The following is a 19,223-nucleotide window of genomic DNA, read 5'->3' as shown; positions in this document are numbered from 1 at the left end:
GAAACAAAAATGAAAGTTGAAAAGAACTCATTTTACACCTAGCAGATTGATATTAGTTTTTTTTTAAGCTATTACTTTAAATGATGTAGGTACTAAGTACTAGTTCAATCAACTGTCCAACCTAATTGCCTTCTAGGTTTCCAGGAACTATTTAAGCGAGATTTTGTTTTCTTTTACCTGTCTGCTAAATATCAATACTTTTGATATAATCCTTCAAATATGTTAACAAAAATATACTAACATAGATTGTTCTAACATTGAAAACTAAAGTACAAGCCAAAACATAAAGTACCCTGAATTAGTTAAAACAAAGGGTTAAGAAGTAGATTGGTTTCACAAGTTAGGAGTTACATAGGTGTGTGCTTAAAGCGGTTACTGTGAGTTTGACCTCTTGACATACTGAGCATTTGCCTTTCAGAACAGCTGGGTCTGCAGAGAACCATTTCCCAGTTCTCTTCGTTGTAGATCAGATGACTCTCGCTTTATCACCCTTAGAGGCCACATGAAGGACAAAGCAGAAAGATCCACACACAAAACTAATGTTTATGTGGAGGGAGGGCCTGGGACGTACCTGGCCCTGACCTTCCGATGAGCAGAAAAGGAACCAGCTGGGAGCTGGAGCCACTGTGTTCCTCCAGCCACTGTGTAGCTGCAGCCTGTCCTCTCGTTCCTTCCCATAGAACAGCTGACTCTCATGTTCTGCTCCCTTGCTGTGGTTTATGATTTGGACAGATTTTCTCCCCTCCCTACGGCCTCAAAGGATAATGATTCTGGTAAGCTTCAGCTGGTACATGAACTCATACCCTATTCTCTTCATTGCTTTAAAAAGTAAACACAAGTATGTTAGCAGTGGAGAAAATTGCATTTACCAAAAAATGCTTCTTCACTCTAAAATGTATCTGAAAAGAACACAGAACTTTTCATTTTTTTTGACAGGCAAGAAAATGAGGCTTCCTATCTTTATTTAATTTTGTATAAGTATCTATTAAAACAGCGCATTCCTGAGGTTAACTGAGAAACTTTGAATCTCTTACAGGAGGATCTGGTACTTTGGATGCTATCTGCTGCAAGCATAAAGCACACTTTATCTGACTTTGGTTTTTAAAACAGGATTTCATGTAGCCCAGGCTAGCCTCAAACTCACTCTCCTCCTGCTTGCAGCTACCGAGCTCTAAGATTACCAGTGTGTGCCAACAAGCCTAGCTTTTAGTGCACTCTACCTGGTTTCTAATGAATGTGAGAGTGATGGATCGTAACTTCTTTAAAGCTGATGGGAATTTGGTATGGTTAAATTAAATCATCTGAAAAATGTGTTTTTGTTGACAGAATTTATGCACATCATTTACATAATGAATCTGGCATTATACTGCTTAATACTTTTATTTTTGAATAATAAGGTTGCTCTACTGAATTTCTAAAAAGTTAGAACTTCATTACTAATGGAAATAAGCATTTCTGTGTTAAACTCAGATACATTATTATTATGGGAAAAAAAACCTATTAAAGCAGCGAAGATGCTGTCAGCTGGCCCAGCGATTACAAATGGTGACGATGGGCAGTGATGCGCCTGCTGATTCCGCAGCGGCCAAGGCTGCTTCTCTGCACTGACCTTGTCCCCAAAGTCTTCACGCACATTTGCTTTGTCTAGGTCCACTTCCTTTGTCAGAATGAGAAATACATTATTTTCTTGCTTCAGCCTATGGCTAGCCATGTCCAGAACCAATTCTTTATAGACTTTAGAACATGCCATTTAATCACTTGATGCTTTGATGACTACATTATGAAAAAAATATACTCAAACAGGCTGGTTAGTAGGAAAGTGACTTTAATGTTTACCAGAGACCAAAAAAGAAAAAACAGCTTTCCTGAGAAACTAAAACATAATACACAAATTTTACCAGTTGATACCAGAGTAAGCACAGGCAAAAAGACCATATGGATGGGACAAAGCCAACAAGACATGATCTGCATAAACACACCAGTGGAAACCTTAAGCGAGGTAAAAGAAAGCAAGATGGAATCCTTGATAAAGTCGTTTAATTTAGAATGACACTAGAAACCCAGAACTAATGACAATGAGTAACTAAAAAGACTTCAAACGTCTTAGATTTATATTCAATAAAAGTTCTTTTTAAAAAATGAAATTAAGTGATTCTATATTCTTGGAAACAAGAATAACACTTAATCTATTAGCGACCAATTTTGCATATGCAGTAATGCATATTTAAACAGCATAATGTACTCTCTCAGTAATTAAAAGTTAATTCCCTGAGATACAACTTCTAAATGAGATGCATATTATTTGTATGGTAAAGCTCAAACAAGACAGGAGCTTCATTCTTCCAGTAAACTCACTGTATTGTCAGTTTTTAAAAATTATAATTTATAGAGTATATTTTTGTTATTAAATATTGGCATTAAGGACATTTTTTTTCTCCCCTTTTTGTTGAAATAAGAGTCTCACATAGCCCAAGCTAGCCTCAAACTTGCTATGTAACCAAGGATGCCCTTGAACTCTTACCTCCTGGTACTAGCATTGCAGGTGTGAGCTACAACCAGCTGGAACATTTTTTTTCTCTTATTTTACTATTTAAATATCTGTGAAGATTACTGAAATTATGATATGCTTTACCAAAAAATACTTAGAAAACAAATGCTTTGGTCCCCATATACATTTTGTGTAAATAACAATGCCTTTTCACCATTTCTTTTCCTATAATTCCATGATTCTAAACAGGATAAATTCACATATACATATGAAAAAGATTGCATTTGTTTGGGAATATAGCTAGTTAATTTTCTTCTGATTTCTTCCATTTTTGGAATCCCACATGATAACAATGTTAAAGTATACCAAGAAGAATACAAAGTTTATACAGGACACAAAACACACAAGTACAGAAAACAAGTCTGGTAATTTCTGGGGAGGGTCCAGTGTGACACTCAATATTGTCAGAAGAACCATGGTGATGACTGAAGAAATAAACTGTAAGGGGAAAAAAAACAACAGTATTTATTGCTCGGTAAGTGTAGAAGGTCATGCTGGTGTGCTGGCTGCTTTTCTTGTCAACTTGACACAAACTACAGTCACCTGGGCAAAAGGGAACCTCCATCAACTGGGCTGGGGGCAAGTCTGCAGTGCATTTTCTTGATTTATGACTGATGCGGGAGGGTCTAGCACACTAGGGGTGGTGTCACCCCACAGGTGATCCTGAGGTATGTAAGAAGGCAGGATGCCAAGGCATGACGAGAAGCCAGTAAGCAGCACTTCTCCATGGCCTCCACCTCAGTGCCTGCCTTGAGTTGGTTCCCTCAATGTACTGTAACCCAGATATGTAAGCCAAGTAAACCCACTCCTCCCTAAGTTGCTTTTGGTCATGGTCTTTATCACAGCACTAGGAAGCAGACAGCGGGTGACACTGATTTGTAGCTGTTATCTGAGCAAATTTGAAAATGAGAGCTGAAGGGGACACTATCTGACCTATAAGCGGGTCTCAGCTTTGGTTTGGTTAGAATTATCTGACTGTTAAAAGCCTCCACTCTCATAAGATTCCCTGTACTCTGCCCAAAGTTAGAGTCTGAGCATCTGCTTTGATACCCTGCTGAGTAGAGTCTTTCAGAGGCCCTCTGTGGTAGGTTCCTGTCCTGTTCCCTATTTTCTCCCTCTTCCAATGCCCATCCTGTTTGCCTTTCTGAATGAGGATTGATCATCTTACCAGGGTCCTCCTTGCTTAGCTTCTTTAGTTGTACAGATTTTAGTATGTTTATCCTATATAATATCCACTTATAAGTGAGTAGGGAGAGATAGAAAGACCTGGAGGGGACAGGAGCTCCACAAGGAGAGCAACAGAACCAAGAAATCTGGGCACAGGGGTCTTTTCTGAGACTGATACTCTAAACAAGGACCAGGCATGGAGATAATCTAGAATCCCTGCACAGATGTAGCCCATAGCAGCTCAGTATCCAAGTGGGTTCCCTAGTAAGGGGAACAGGTAATGTTTCTGACATTAACTCAGTGGCTGGCTCTTTGACCGCCTCCCCTTGAGGTGGGAGCAGCATTGCCAGGCTACAGAGGAAGACAATGCAACCAGTCCTGATAAGAACTGATAGGCTAGGGTCAGATGGAAGAGGAGGAGGACCTTACCTATCAGTGGACTTGGAGAGTGGCATGGGAGGAGATGAGGGAGGCAGGGTGGGACTGGAAGGGAACCAGGGAGGGGGCTACAGTTGGGATACAAAGTGAATAAATTGTAATTAATTTTAAAAAATTAAAATTAAAAAAGCCTCCACTCATAGCAAATTAGAAATGTAAGGGTAAGCCTTAAATATAAATGCCTGTTGTTAAAGCTCTCCAGAGGTACCTTTGTCTTTGTTTTACAGTGTTTTGCAGAGAATGGGAGGGAGTGCACTCAACTCATGTCGTGTGTGTGTGTGTGTGTGTGTGTGTGTGTGTGTGTGTGTGTGTGTGTAAGTCAGAGGGCCATTTGCCAGAGCCAGTTTTCTCCTTCCACCACACAAATTCTGGAGGTTAAACTCAGACTGTCAGGTTTGATAGCAAGTGACTTTTCCTGATAAGCCATCTTAGTGGTCCCAGAACCTGTCTTTTTAATGCAGTAAGTAATAGATAATGTTTACGCATATGTATGTGCACCTGTGTGGGCACACGGTGTGCGTGCACATGAGGGCCGGGGTTGACATCAGCTGTCCTCTGTCACTCTCATATCTCTTGCTAGTCTGGCAAGCCAACTTTCTCTAGGGATTCCCAGTTTCCATATCCCGCCATGCTCATCAGCTTTTTACAAGTGCTCAGGATCTGAACTCTGGGCCGCAGCTTTTACAGCAAACACTTTACCTGCTGAGCCCTCTCCTCAGCCCAATACACAAGTCTGAGTACCCAGAAAACCACCACTCTATAGGACATTGGGTTTCCCACAGGGAATTAGAGAGAAGCTGGTAGCAGCAGTAAATACAGGGTTTCCTTCATGCTCCTGTCCAGCATGGCCTCACACTAAAGTAATCTGATTCCAGCCTGCTTGGATTTAATTTAGACCAGTAAGTTCAGTACTAGTATACAAGAGACATTAAGGTTATAGACCTTTACTGTCCCAAAGGCCACATAACACCAAAACTTCATCTTCTAATAAGCATGGCTTTGCTTGTCTTACCCAAATATCTGAGACGCCAACTAATTAGTTACACATGTTTATACGCATAATTTTATAAGTTAGTCTTCTTTAAAAATTGACTTTAGGGAAGGCATATTATTTAAACTATTAGATAACATTAAAAAGGCAGATTTCCCTTCAACAACCCAATGAAAGGATAATGAAAATTTCATATACATATACTATGAAATACTATTCAATATTCAACTGTTTTTAAAAAAAGAAATTTTTTAAAAAGAGCTAAGAAATATTATGAACCCAGACCCCAGAAAGACAACTGTCACATGTTCTCTCTCAAATGAGACTCCTGGCTTCAAACCTTCAGATGTGACTCACAGTCCAGAGTAACTTCAGAAACCAGGAAGGTAAAGGGGACGTGACGAGGTTGGGAATGTGGGAGATGAAGAGAGGAACGGAAGAATACAAGCGATCTGAAAGGGAGAAATGAAGGGGGGGTTCTAACTAAAGAAAGGGGAAGGAAATGAATACAGAAAGAGGAGGGCAAAACAACAGATCTGCATAAGTCTTAAGGACTCATACTGCCAAAAATGGGAGAAAAAGAAAAGAAAAAGAACTCTCTACCATACATAGTTTGCATGAAATTTTCCTATCTGAGCTATAATGCTGTCCACAAAAGCCAAAGACCATCTAACAAAAAACAAAACTCTAGGCCTGGGAAGCCCTCCTCTGAGTCAGTGCAGGGTTGTGCAATAGACTCCCAAAACATTACATGTTGTTGCAATTAACCCTTGACTTCCCCTCAAAGGTGGAAGGCAAGTCCCTATTGCTGAAGACACCACGCACTTCAGATGCAGTGCCCAGAGGCCCCTGAGCTGGAACTGAATTGAAAGCCTCCTCTCTGAGGACTAGTTTTCACAGTTCAGAAGGTGCCATGCAAGCTTCCAGCGGAGGGAAGAAACCCGCAGTCCTACCCAGCTGCGACACGTACAAACCGTGACAACAACCGGCAGGGAACTAACCGCAAGGGTGCAGTAGTGGCACACGTACCTTGGTGGCAGCCAACAGCTCTCTGATTGGAGGGTCTCGGCAAGAGATAGCATGCCTGGACACCTAGCCAGCTACGCAGGGCTGGTGCAGCCATGGGTCTTGGAAAAGAATCTACAACTACCACTTTATACTAAACAAGCGTAATCCCACATTCTAAATATTTATCCTTGAACTTACAGGTAAATGTAGGGCCCACCCCCTCGCCAAGGAAACTTCTCTTTGAAGCAGAAGGAGATTGTTACAGAAAGCCACAACCAATCCTATGCTTAGTTGTAGAGCCCAACTCATAAAAAAAAAAAGAATTTCACAAGAAGTGATACTAATGCTTATATCTGAGATAAATACTCTTTCACTCATGAACCTATGTAACTAATTGTTATGTAATATGCTTAGATCTTATTTTCAAATTATTTTTCTTAAGAAACTTCAGTCTGCAGATTCTGTACATCAGTGTATGTGCACACTTTACCACTGCTTGTTGGGTGCCATGAAGATAATAAATTCTGATTGGAAACTTGGATTCGAGTATTTTTACCAAAGTTAAAGTGCTTTGACTAAAACTGAACAAAGAATAGCAAGCAGTGAAGTAAAAACCTACTTTGGAAAATTCTGAGTGGGTATGAGACAGGTTTCTGCTCTCCGTGGTGCCAACCACTGGCTCTGATAAAGCTCTGCTGAGGGATTCCTGCACGGCCGCTCCAATGCAGTCACTGACAGGAGCACACTGACTGGAAAACAACCAGTCCCATTTGCAGCCTGAACGTGTTCTTTGGTTTGCTGTGAGATGCGGCAGCACACAAGGCTCGGCGGACGGCCTCCTCGCTGCAGGTTGCTACGTTAAAGGTTGTGGGCGGCTCTGCCTTCCTCCTGCTTTTCCTGCTCTATTCTGTTCAGCTCTTGAGTTTCCTCCAGGACATCAGGACTGAACTGTTCTGGCGAAGCCATGTGATGGCTTTCTGGCAAACATAATTTGATCAAGGCTGAGAAGCGTCACAGGAGGACATGAGTGGGGGAAGGAGGCTGCCTCCAAAAGATTCAAAATTTCTTTGGGAAGGAGGTGGGCTGCCAGGGTCTGGGTTCACCTTTCCTGAAGCCATCATTTTGGCCAAAGCACAGAACTTCTATCTACCACACTTCAAGCCACAGAGGCGCTGGAATAATGCACTAAGTTAGAATACCTGAGGTCATTACTTAGGGTAACACATGACATCGCTGTACCCATCATCAGTAAAAAATTAAGTCACCGAATACTTTCTTACAGAGACCAGCCTGCCTCTGCCTTCACCAGTGCTGGGATTACAGGCGTGCGCCACTGCACTGGCTCACAGAATGCTTTCAATGAGCTATTGCTGTAAAAAAGCACACGGACACAAAACGTGGCTCCTTAACCTTGAAGAGTTAGAGGCTCATTAAATCAAATCACAAGGTCTTATTTGAGTAAAAGTCAAAATCAGTAGTAAAAATATACATTTACGGTAACTGTCCTCCTCTTTAGTCTAGGAGCTATTAACAGCTGTGGCTACTGAGCATCAGAAATGTCAGTGCGCATACTGCACTGACTAGCTTAGCTCAAGTGAGCTTCCCTGTGATATATTTACTCACCTATTCTAGCAGAGCAGATATCCAAAAGCTGGGTGAGGAGACAGAAAAGGCAGGAAAGCAGTGGTGACTTTCCCGGAGGTAGAGCCTACATGGATGCCTAAGTGATGCCATCAGAAAAGCTCTACTGAGAGCCGAGTCGGAAGCAATGCTTTGCAGACACCCGAAGGAGAGTGGGCAGGGTAGGGCCCAGCCTTTAAAGAATGAAATGTAAGGATTCTCTCAAGGGAAATCCTGAGTAACAGGAGAGTGTGAAACTTTCTAAAATGAAGGTACAAGTTTTTAAATTTAAGAAATAATTTTAAATATTTGAGAATATTCACAGTAGTTGAGATACCGTGACTCTGAACTAGTTAAACAAGAATGCTTTGGGGCCGCAGAGATGATTCAGTGGTCAAGAGTACATATTGCTCTTGCAGAGGACAGGAATTTGGTCACCAGCACCAATGCCAGGCAGCTCACAACCTCCTGTAACTCCAACTACAGGAGAGCTAGTGCCCTCTTCTGACCTCTGCAAGCACTGCACTCACATACACAAAGCCACAGACACACATACACACACGTACACATTTTTTTAATCCTGTAAATTTTTTTCCTTCCACTTTAGCTTTTTCTTTTCTTTTTAATATTTACTTATTATGTATACACTGTTCTGTCTGCATGTATGCCTGCACACCAGAAGACGGCACCAGATCTCATTTTAGATGGTTGTGAGCTACCATGTGGTTTGTGGGAATTGAACTCAGGACCTCTGGAAGAGCAGCCAATGCTTTTAACCTCTGAGCCATCTCTCCAACCCTTTTTCCTCCCACTTTAGATAAAATGAATCTTGAAGCCCTTACTCTATTTTCCCCCCTTTTGTTTTTCAAGACAGTATTTCTCTATGTAGCATCGGCTGTCTTGAACTCACTTTGTACACCAGGCAGGCCTCAAACTCACAGAGATCTGCCTGCCTCTGCCTCCCCAAGTGCTGGGATTACAGGCGTGCACTGCCACACCCAGCTCAATTTTATGCTGATAATTATAGCAAAGCTTCAGAAAGTGCCTGTAGCATAATACTGTGTTCAGTTCTTCATCACCGGTGAATCTGTGTCACCTGGCTTTTGCTATATTGTTGCAGTAACAACTATGGTCATCTGTCCATGACTTCTAATATGCCACCAGGGCTCTGGAGACATTCTTGTTCCCTTATTCATCCTCTCAGTAAATAGTAGAAGTAGCACATGAAAGCTTTTGTCTCAGGGAAATACAGCTACCACAATACCGTACTTTGATTCCTCCCACCAGGAACAGTCCATTCTCAAGTATCCGCACAGTCCCTTACAAAACCCTGCTACTTGAAAACTGCCATTGCCCGTGCTCTCTTGCTTTTTCTCCAAACTACTTACCACCTTGTGATATGTGTTCTCTACATGCTAGTGCTAAAATAACTTTTGTGACAGGAGGGGGTCTTAGTCTTATTGCTGTGAAGAGACACCATGACCACAGCAGATCTTATGAAGAAAGACATTTAACTGGGACTGGCTTAGCTTCCATTATTGTCACTGCAGGGGGCATGGCAGCGCGCAGGCAGACACGGCGCTGGAGAAAGAGCTGAGAGTTCTGCATCTTGATCCAAAGGCAGCGGAATGAGAGAGTGTGTACCACACTGCGTGTAGCTTGAGCACAGGAGACCTCAACGCCCACCTCCGCAGTGACACTCTTCCTCCAACAAGGTCACACCTCTAACAGTGCCACTTGCTGTGGCCAAGCATTCAAATCCATGAATCTTCAGGGCCACTGCAGAGGGATGTCTGCTCACTTGTTTCCATTGTGGCACCTTCAACCTCAAGTGTGTTCAGCACATAGCAAGTACTCAATGTGTTGCACTCATCGAGGAGCCCATGATCCCTTCGCCTTAGGACCACCCTGTAAGCTGTCACAAGAGGCTATAGTTCTACAGACATTTAAGTATTCAAGCATATGCTAACGAAATAAACCTTACATCTTGCTTTCCACTTAAACCCCTGAATAAGAATGTTAAACTGTCCTTGTCTTTCTTGTTTTAGGCCAAGCACCATGCCACTGGTAGTTGGCAAACAAAACAAATTCAATATTTTTGTAGACTTTTTCTACCATTTTGCTTTGTTTGGATATTTGATCTTTTGCTTGTCTCATTCCCTTCTGTGTGTATATGTGGAGGGGGGTTGTTTTGTTTCTTTTAAAGAGTGACAAAATATAAAGTTGGATGGGAAGGGCAGTGGGGAAGATCTAGGAGAAATTGTGGGAAGGGAAAAAAAAAAAAGATCAAAAAAGAATGCAGCCCAAATACCAGGCATGGTAGCATATGCCTGTAATTCTAACAGTTGGGAGATAGAAGCATGAGGATCAGTGGTTCGAAGCCAGTTTCATATACACAGTGAATCCAAGGCCATCCTGGGCTACATGAACCTTGTCTCAGAATCAAACAAGTTGTCAAAAAAAAACTTATAAAAATGGTTATATTATTTAAAGCAACCTATATATGTAACACACTTCATTAAAATTCCAATGGCATTCTTCAAAGAACCAAGGAGGAAAAATCCTAAGCTTCAAAAGCTGCACAAAAATAAGCAAGTAAAACAATGGAAAGAGGTCCATGCCAGAAATAAACCCAAATATCTACAGCCAAGTTATCTTTGACAAAGGTATCAAAAGGCAACACTGGGAAAAGCCTCTTCAAGAACGTTGTTGAAAACCATGAAGAATGAAATTACATCTATATCTTAACCTGCATAAAAATCAGGTCAAAATGGATCTAAGACCTGAGACTTTGGACGTGCTGGAGGAAAATATATCTGGCTACACTGAGATGCAGACAGACATTGGCTTTCTGAAAATGATCCCAGTAGGCAGGAAAAATCCTCACAGGATAATGCAGAATTTAAAAAGCCGTTCAACAAAGGAAACCATCACCAGAGTGAAAGGAAAGGCTACGGGCTGGGGTTGGAGAACTATATGCCAGGTAGGAGATTCACAGCTGTAATACCTAAAAAAGCGGTAAACATAAAACACCATAAAAATAAATCACCCGATGGGTGAACCCAACAGACAGTTCTCAAAAGAAATACAAATGGCTAATAGATGCCTGAAAAAGTGTTCGACCTGCTTCGCCATCAGACTAATGCAAATGAAAACCCCTTTGTGACTGCCATCTTGCCCTGGTTGGAACAACTGCCCTCAAGAAAATGAAAGACGGCTGGATGGCACCGCTGTGGGGAAAGTGGAACACGTGCCGCTGATGGTAACGTAAACTGGAGCAGCCACTACAGGACTGGGTGTGCAGGGCCCTTAGGCAATCAAGCTATTTCACCCTGGATATATACCCAAATACTGCAAGTCAGCAGAACGCAGAGACAGATATCTGCACACCCAAGCGTATTGTTGTACTGTTCACAAAAGCAAAGAAACAGAAACACCCTAGATGGAGGCCAACAGGCTAATATAAGAAATGGTACATGTATACGATGCAGTTTTATTCAGCTACCAAAAAAAAAAAGGAAAAGAAAATAAAATCATGACATTTACAGGAAAGGAGAAATAAAACAGACTGGCAAATATTCTCTCTCACACATGCACAACACTCAACTCTGGTCCTCTGTAACTGCAGTACACACTCTTAACTGTTGAGACCTGTCCCCCACCCAGTCGAAAATACGTATTTTAAATAAGGTATGAAAGACTTAGGGAACTCAAAAATAAAACACACAACTGCATGTAAGATGGATAAAAGTGGCTGAAGCTATAGCTGTCACTGAGAGGTTGCGTTAAATGTGCAAATTTAATTACTAGCTGATGGGGGAGAGAGGAGGAACAAATAGAGGAGGTAATGGCCCCCCAAAAGATAAACAAATAGCCAGTAAGAAAATGAAAAGATATGCAACAACTTTCATTAGAAAACTGCAAAATGAAAGTTAATGATACCCGTATGTAGCTAACAGGATAGCTGTGGTTAAAAAGAGAGCAACAGTGCCGCCAAGGACATGGAAACTAGAACCTTCCTCACATACTCATGACAATGTAGAACCGTACTTGACTTCAGAAAATAGGCAACTGTCCCACCAGCGAGACGACTCATCAGGTACAGGTGCTCTGTCAAGCCTGACAACCACAGTTCTTCCCTGCATCCCACATGGTGAAAGGACTGAACGGACTCCAACAGGCTGCCTTCTGAGCTCTACATGCATCCCACGGTGCATGCACACACACCAATACATGCAAAACCAAAATTCACACACTGAAGCCTAAACATCTCAATGTGACTGTATTTGGAGAGTGGCTTTTAGAAAAGCAATTATGACGATAATCAAGATATATATATATATATATATATATATATATATATATATCTTATTGATGTGTGTGTGTGTGTGTGTGTATGTATATCTTGGATTATCATCATAATTGCCATAATTGCATATATATATATATATATATATATAAAATAAGGGAGGATACCAGACAAGGTAGAGGCCATGTAAGGAAAAGCAAAACAGAGCTATGCCAGAAACAGCAGACTCATCAGAAACCAACCCTGACAGTTAGTGCCTCCAGGCCCAGAATCGTGAGCAAGTATATTTCTGTCGCTTAAGCACCCAGTCAGTCTCTCTTGTTACAGCAGCCTGAGTTGACTATGACATTCCCTTAATATGCAAACAGGCAAGTTCAGAGACAAAAAGCAGGTTAGGGGCTGTCCAAGGCTGGGGTTAGCAGTGACGGTATAATGGGAAATGACTGCTCCTAGATAGGGACATTCTATAATTCCAACACTTGAGAAGCTATGGTAGAAAAAGCGGGGTTCAAATCCTGCTTGGGCTACACAGTGGGGTCCAGGCTAGCCTGGGCAATATAGTGAGTGTGACCCTGTCTCAACAACAACAAAAATTCAGTAATTTGAAGAAAAAAAAATAGTAACATGCTAGAAAATATACTTCTTAAAAACTGAACAGGACCAGTAAGATGGCTCAGCAAGTAAAGGCACTTGCCACCAGGCCTGACAACCTGAGTTCAATCCCTGGGACCCGAGCGGCAGAAGGAAATAACCAACTCCCAAAAGTTAACGCTCTGACCTCTACATGTGCTATGAGGCAGAAGGGTACACATACACAAAACGAATGTTAAAAACGAAGCTTACCAAATACCGTATGATTCTGGGAAGAAACGTAAAGCCTGGCACGCGCCTCCTCACAGAAACAGCGAAGGGCTTCAGCTGCAGCTGTTCCTCAGAAGTGTTTTCAAACAGTGGGAAGAAGGCGGCACAAGCTGTTGAGAATGCCAACGCCGTCACAACTGAGGGTATCAGGAGATCATCTTTTAACAGGAGAGGCAGCATGCTGCAAAGAAAAACAACAACAAAATCAATAATTACTTTGTGCGAGTTCCAAAGACTCTGTAAGAATCGTACTGCAACGATTATATGGAAATTGGTTTGACTCACCTGAAGGTTGACACTAGTAAAAACCAAGTCGACATGAAAGGGATTTCATTTAAAACTAAGCAAACTGGTCTAAAATGACAAGAGAAAACATTTTAATGTCACAGAATGTAATTCTACCTCTAACCTGTAAAACTATAAATATACTCTACATGTCTGATTTTCAAGCTTAGTTTAAAGGGAAAAAAAACTACTCAGAAAGCGTCAACTTCTCAAAACTGCCTAGTCAAAAGCTGACTGACAAGTCATTACCAGGCACTCCTTTGTGTGCCGCATGAGAAAGAAGCGTTTGCATTTCCTTTAACTTTGCAAACACAAAGTGAATCCCAAGGCAAATGTTTTCAAACTTCTACCATATTACATGCTACTCAGTCAGTTTCAAACTAAAGTTACAACAAATAGGACTGCTGCATCAATGAAGGACTACGAAGGTGAACTGTAAACAGGACAGGTTAAGATAGTAAACTAAAAAGAAAGATGGGCCTGAATGGTTAGAGGCTACGTGGGAAGGGCAGGAACACAGGGACTGGAAACGCGATGGTGGTGCATGGAGCTGCTGCTTGTCTGGTGTCTGCGGTCATTACCACAGCCTGTGTGTGATGCTTTCTGGATTTGACTGCATCCATGCTCCTGCAGAGGCAGGCTAGTTGGAAGGCCTGAGCCCCAGTCCCACGCTGACACTTCCTGTGTGACCCAGGCCAGTGATTAGATTCACTGCTCTCTGCAAGTGTCACACGGTATGTGTTCTTAGCAATACAAAATGAGCTTTTCTAAGAGTGACAGCTGTTGGATTACTGTCGCTGTTACTATTAATCTCTCTCCCCTTATGTTTAAAAGGGTTCCAAAGGGCTTGAGCATTTTTCCCTGTGGAGGTTTCAGTGAGAAATGTCCTCCATAGGCTCAGACGTTTGAATGCTTGGCCTCTACCTGGCTGTGCTGTTTGGGTAGGTTTAGGAGGTGTATGTAGCCTTGCTGGAGGAAGTACGTCACTGGAGCTGAGCTTGGACACTTAAATGTGCCATTCAGAGTTTGCTCTCCCTGTTTCCTGCTATGGCTAAGCTGTGAGCTTTCAGCTTGTTGCTGCAGCCACCAGGCCTGCCCTCTGCCATCCTCCGCCATCATGATGGTGACCGACTCTTGTCCCTCTGGAACCATAAGCCTGGTAAACCCTTCCTTCTCAAGTTGCCTTGGTCATGGTGTTTTATCCCAGCAATAGAAAAGTAACTAATTCCACCACTTCTTAAAGGAATGCTCTTCCTTCATGTCAGCCAGCACATAGGAGTTAAGCTTGGCATCAGAAGCTACTGTTTCCTATTAAGAAATCAAGTCAGAGGGTTTTCCATCCAGTGCTTCAATATGCTAAATCAGAAGTGTCTCGGGACAAACATAGTTGTACTCAATAAGTAAGGTTTTCTGAGTCTTCCCTCCCATTTACTCTTTCAACATGTTATCACCACACCAAGCACAAACTAAACTGTATTACACGTAGGCGCTGCTCTGAAAATAGGAAAGATGGACACCACTGAGCCATTATCCTCAACGTGTGTCTAACCCCTACGTCCTCAGGGCCTCACTCTTTCTCCCGTTCGTCTGCAAAAACCATGCCTGGCTTGCCATTCTCGCAGAATAAAAGCCAAGGTAGCCCTGACCTGGACTACTGTTCCCTAACAGGGCAAGTGGTAAGTCGTAATCCCAGTGCAGGCTTCAGGGAGTAACATGAACTCTACAGCCCATCTACAGCGGCCGTGTGCAGCAGCTGTTCGCCAAGATGCCTTCCACAGAGGCAGCACAGAGCTCTACCGGAGAAACGCAGAGCCCTTCCCTCACCTCACTGGTCATCTTCCACAGACTACTGAGGGCACCAGGTGGGGCACGGCAGAAGGCTGCAGCAGATAGTTGGGACTGACCTGGGGAAGATTCAAGTACTCCATGAATTCTAGGCTTATACTGTTTTAGGAGTAAGGTAACACAGCCCCAGTTGTCACCCAGTTCCATGAAAAGTGGAAAATTTTTCTGCTCTTAAACAAAATAATCTCTTTCGGGAATGTCAAGAGGGTCTGAAGACTTCATCTACAGGCTGTGATTTAGGGAAGCAGGGGACAAAAAAAGAAACAAAACACAGCATGTAAAAGAGATCATGGAGGTAAATGGAGAGAGAATGAGGCTATCCAATAGTTGCGGAAATGAATGAAATACAAAGAGAAGAAACGGGAAGGACACTCTGAGGGATTTGCTTAACTAGTATAAAGAAAATATGAAGGACAGAGACATGAGACTATGTCAATAATAATTTTATCAGTTCGTTTAAAATGTTTTATACAGCAAAAATATGTTTCTGAGAATAACTAAAATAATTATATGCAAAAATGTATGTGTGGTCCTATTTTGCATTTAAATTAACATTTTTATAAATTTCCTTTTATAATAAACATTATACTAAATGCATACTTAAAAAATTTCTACTTACAATGATACCAAGAGAATGGACTTTTCATGTACTTGGAAAGAAAACAGAAAGAATGATAGTGCACAGCTAACCTTTAAAAAAAAAAAAAAGAAAAGTTAAAATGAGTAAATTAATTTTAAAATTTTTTTTAAAGAAAAAAGAAGAGAGTGACATATGATTTAACAACTTGAAAAATGTATCAGTGTAATTACAAATCTAAATAAAAATATCCACTTGGACTATGATAGATATTACCTAGAGGTAAAAACTCAAACCCAGAATATACATAATATTTAATCAATTTTATAATAATAATTGGGCTGTTGGGATGGTGCAGCGGGAATACGGGGCTTGCCACGAAGCCTGACGATCAGAGTTCAATCCCCAGGACCCGCATAGTGGAGAGAACTGGCTCCCACAAGTTGTCCTTTGGCCAGCTGTGGCATGAGTAAAGCTTCCCACCCCCTAAAAGTCATTAAATAAATGTTAAAAAAAAAAAAAAAAAACTGTTAAAAGGCTATCTAGACCGACCTAGAATGGTTCTGCAGCAGAACTGCCATGTATGGAGATAATAGTGACCAAACCCCACCATCCCTTGAACCCGGCAAACTCAAAGTGTGGGCCAAACTCAAAGATGGCTCAGCTGGTACGGGTCCTTGCTGAACCATATCAAGGACCCACCTGGTAGAAAAGGAGAACCAGATCCCGTAAGCTGTCCTCTGATTTACACACGCACGCACACACACACACACAGGTAAAATGAATAAATGTAAATTTGTTAAGTATGAAAGACAAGAGGGTCAAACTCTAAAACTGAAAAGCAGACAGATGGATCGCACTGTCTTTAGAAAGTGTGCCCAGTGGGACGCAGTAACTGCTTTATGAAGTCACCTGTGTGTGGCTCGAGCTGCCCAAGCACAACTCCTGACTTCACTCGGCCCACGCGTCCACTCTAAGTGCGTGACACCTCCACATACAGCAGCCACCCACTTTGTTCCCTTCTGCTCCGCCAGTGTTGGCAAAGCAGCCTACATGCTGCCTGGACCAGTACAGAACCCCAACTGGTAGAACCCCCGCCTCCCGCAGCAACCTTCAAACCCGTGTCTCGGATCACGAAACGCCCATCTCAAACCTCCCACCGGCTTCCTCCCTAACTCATCAGTCACTGTCTGTCTCCTCTGTCCAGCTTGGCCCCCGCCATGTCCCTTTATGCTTTGAGCAACCCAAGTATGTTTCTCTTCTCTTCTCTTCCCAAATTTGTTTCTGCACCTCTCCCACACAAGCCTCTCGACCGGACATCAGGCACCTTCTGAAGTTCACCCCAGTTCTTATCTTTTGTTCACCTATCCTTAACATACAGAAACAGACACAAACGCACACACTAATACGCATCTCGTCTAACGTCTGTTCCCCGCCGTACTCTTCTGACTTGAGCTTCTTTTCTGCCGTCGAGAAGTTCCCAGCTTTGTCGATTCTTCCAAGCCCGCCTGGAATCCCACTCACAGTTCTAAGACCCTGCCCCGAGATCTCTCCCTTCCCCACCACATCAGGCGTGATCTGAGTCTGACAGAACACAACTTAACACAACTTAACTGCTCACAGCATCAGTTAAGCATTCGTCACCACCGCTGTTGTGGCCCCCATTACTCAATCGATACAAAGCAGAAACACAACAGTTCTGATGTAAACCCAAGATTCTGATTGCTCAGCCTAACATTTAACCCAACACCTGTACAAGGATGGCGTTCAATGTCTGTCAAATAAGTGAATGTTTTATTTTGCAGCCCAGTCCATAAGGCCAAACAAGAATATAATTACTGCTGTTTTTAAAATGTCAGTTACAGCAAGAACTAAATATTTTAAGAAAAATGAGAAACTTACCAGAGTAAATCTGAATCCTTTAGAGGAGGGCTGAAGTGTCAGTTTTATACATGCAGGAAGCAAGCTCAAAAATGTCAAGCAGAAGCTAAAAAGCAATAAAATGTGTTTTCCGTGTTAGAGATCTAGTTAAAACAATTACTGTTTAAAATAGAAGGATTACATCATTCACTAGTCCAAGTTGATCTCAGATTAAAGTTTGTTATTTATTAAATTTTAAACTAGAATTTAAATAAAACACACACTGAAGTATGTGTGCGCTTCTGTACATGATTCTGATGTAACACAAAATCAAACAACACTAAGTATTGCACGTGCCATTCAGCATTTAATATCATGTATGAAGATATAAAGGCACAGAGTTGCAGGCCAACTACCAAACACTAGAAAATAAAACACTACTAGGCCTAAGAGACAATACTGTATTTTCAACACAAATATTCAGAAACTTAACTTCCAGGAGACTTCTGGCCCTCACTCTACAAAAGTTGACAATCCTTTTCAAGTTCAGAAAGAACCAATCATAAGGGAGTGAACTGGGCAGCTAGCTTCTCTAGTGATTGATGGCCGATGAGTAGGGAGGAGAAAAGCCAGACACAGACACCTCGGGACTGTGACAGACAGCTCCTAGCGCCTGAAGACGATGTATGTCTCAACACACAACCTCACTCCCTCACTTTGGGTGGTTCTCTAACTTGTGAGCTGAGGAGCCTCAAGTACCCAACCTCCCTTTCTGTATATTTCCCGGGAGGGTGAGCTACAGTCTGTTCTGAGAGTTGGAGCCCATGAGGAAGGCAATAGCCATCAGCTAATTTAAGTCAAGCAAAGGGGAGTCTGTCCCAGGGAGTGGCAACCAGGGGGAAGCCCACCTACGGCAGCTTCCGCCTCCTAACAGCCACTGCGGTCAGCTGCCATTTCCTTTCCAAGACATTCCTGATGCCTGCCCTGTGGGCTTCTGGTTTGCTTAGCCAAACCCCACAAACCCCCACAACTGCATTGGCCATTTCCTGTGGTAAGCTCACAGACATACAGTAATCTCTAACTTGCTTTATTTTTCTGGCTGAAGCTGGCTGCACACCTGGGAAAACCATGACTCTTCAAGATAATGTTAAGTCATATTTAATATATGATCTATTTAAAGGAAAAAATGAGGACAAATGTTCACATAAAATAACTGGGGAGGGGAAAAGGGAGAGAGGAGGAAGACGAGAAGGAGGAGGAAGAGGAGGTGGAGTTGCAGTCCAGTGTGGTGGTGCTCGCCTTTAATCCCAGCTGGGGAGGCAGAGGCAGGCTGTGGAGCTCTGAGGCCAGCCTGGTCTTCAGAGGAAGTTCCCAGACAGTCAGGGAGGGCCACAATGAAAAACCCTGTTTGGGGGATGGGGGCGGGGACAACAACAGAATTTTATTGTGCTAAGTGGCAAGTCACTATGACAGCTCAGATAAGCCACATACTACGACAATATTTTTGAAGAGTAGCTTATAAAGCACTATATATAAACTTGTTAGTTACCTGATTGCTATCTGGATGTGACGAGGCAAAATGTCCTTAATCTTCAGAAAAACATTAATGCTGCACCAAATATTGGCTACTTTATCCTTAAAAAGATTTGTTAGTTTTACATTTTGGTATAATTGAAAGAAATATTAAAATCCATGAAGTACAGCCTATAATCTC

General features: G+C 42.2%; 1 protein-coding gene across 4 annotated transcripts in view; it reads right to left on the bottom strand.

Moving 5' to 3' along the window:
• Nucleotides 1-1,808: 1,808 nt before the first annotated feature.
• Alg6 (ALG6 alpha-1,3-glucosyltransferase) overlaps nt 1,809-19,223 on the bottom strand; it is a 44,661-nt gene continuing 27,246 nt past the window's right edge. For all 4 annotated transcript variants that reach the window (XM_060365951.1, XM_060365949.1, XM_060365950.1 and 1 more), the window contains exons 10-15: nt 19,059-19,144; nt 17,552-17,636; nt 15,692-15,762; nt 13,228-13,296; nt 12,925-13,123; nt 1,809-2,986 (exon numbers count right to left, since the gene is read on the bottom strand). In XM_060365951.1, coding sequence (XP_060221934.1) covers nt 2,789-2,986; nt 12,925-13,123; nt 13,228-13,296; nt 15,692-15,762; nt 17,552-17,636; nt 19,059-19,144 — 708 coding nt within the window. In that variant the 3' untranslated portion in view covers nt 1,809-2,788. The remainder of the gene's footprint in view (nt 2,987-12,924; nt 13,124-13,227; nt 13,297-15,691; nt 15,763-17,551; nt 17,637-19,058; nt 19,145-19,223) is intronic.

Source organism: Meriones unguiculatus, chromosome 12 (genome assembly GCF_030254825.1).
Source record: "Meriones unguiculatus strain TT.TT164.6M chromosome 12, Bangor_MerUng_6.1, whole genome shotgun sequence".
In the NCBI taxonomy this organism is placed as follows: Eukaryota; Metazoa; Chordata; class Mammalia; order Rodentia; family Muridae; genus Meriones; species Meriones unguiculatus.
This window is presented reverse-complemented; position numbering and strand designations above follow the sequence as displayed.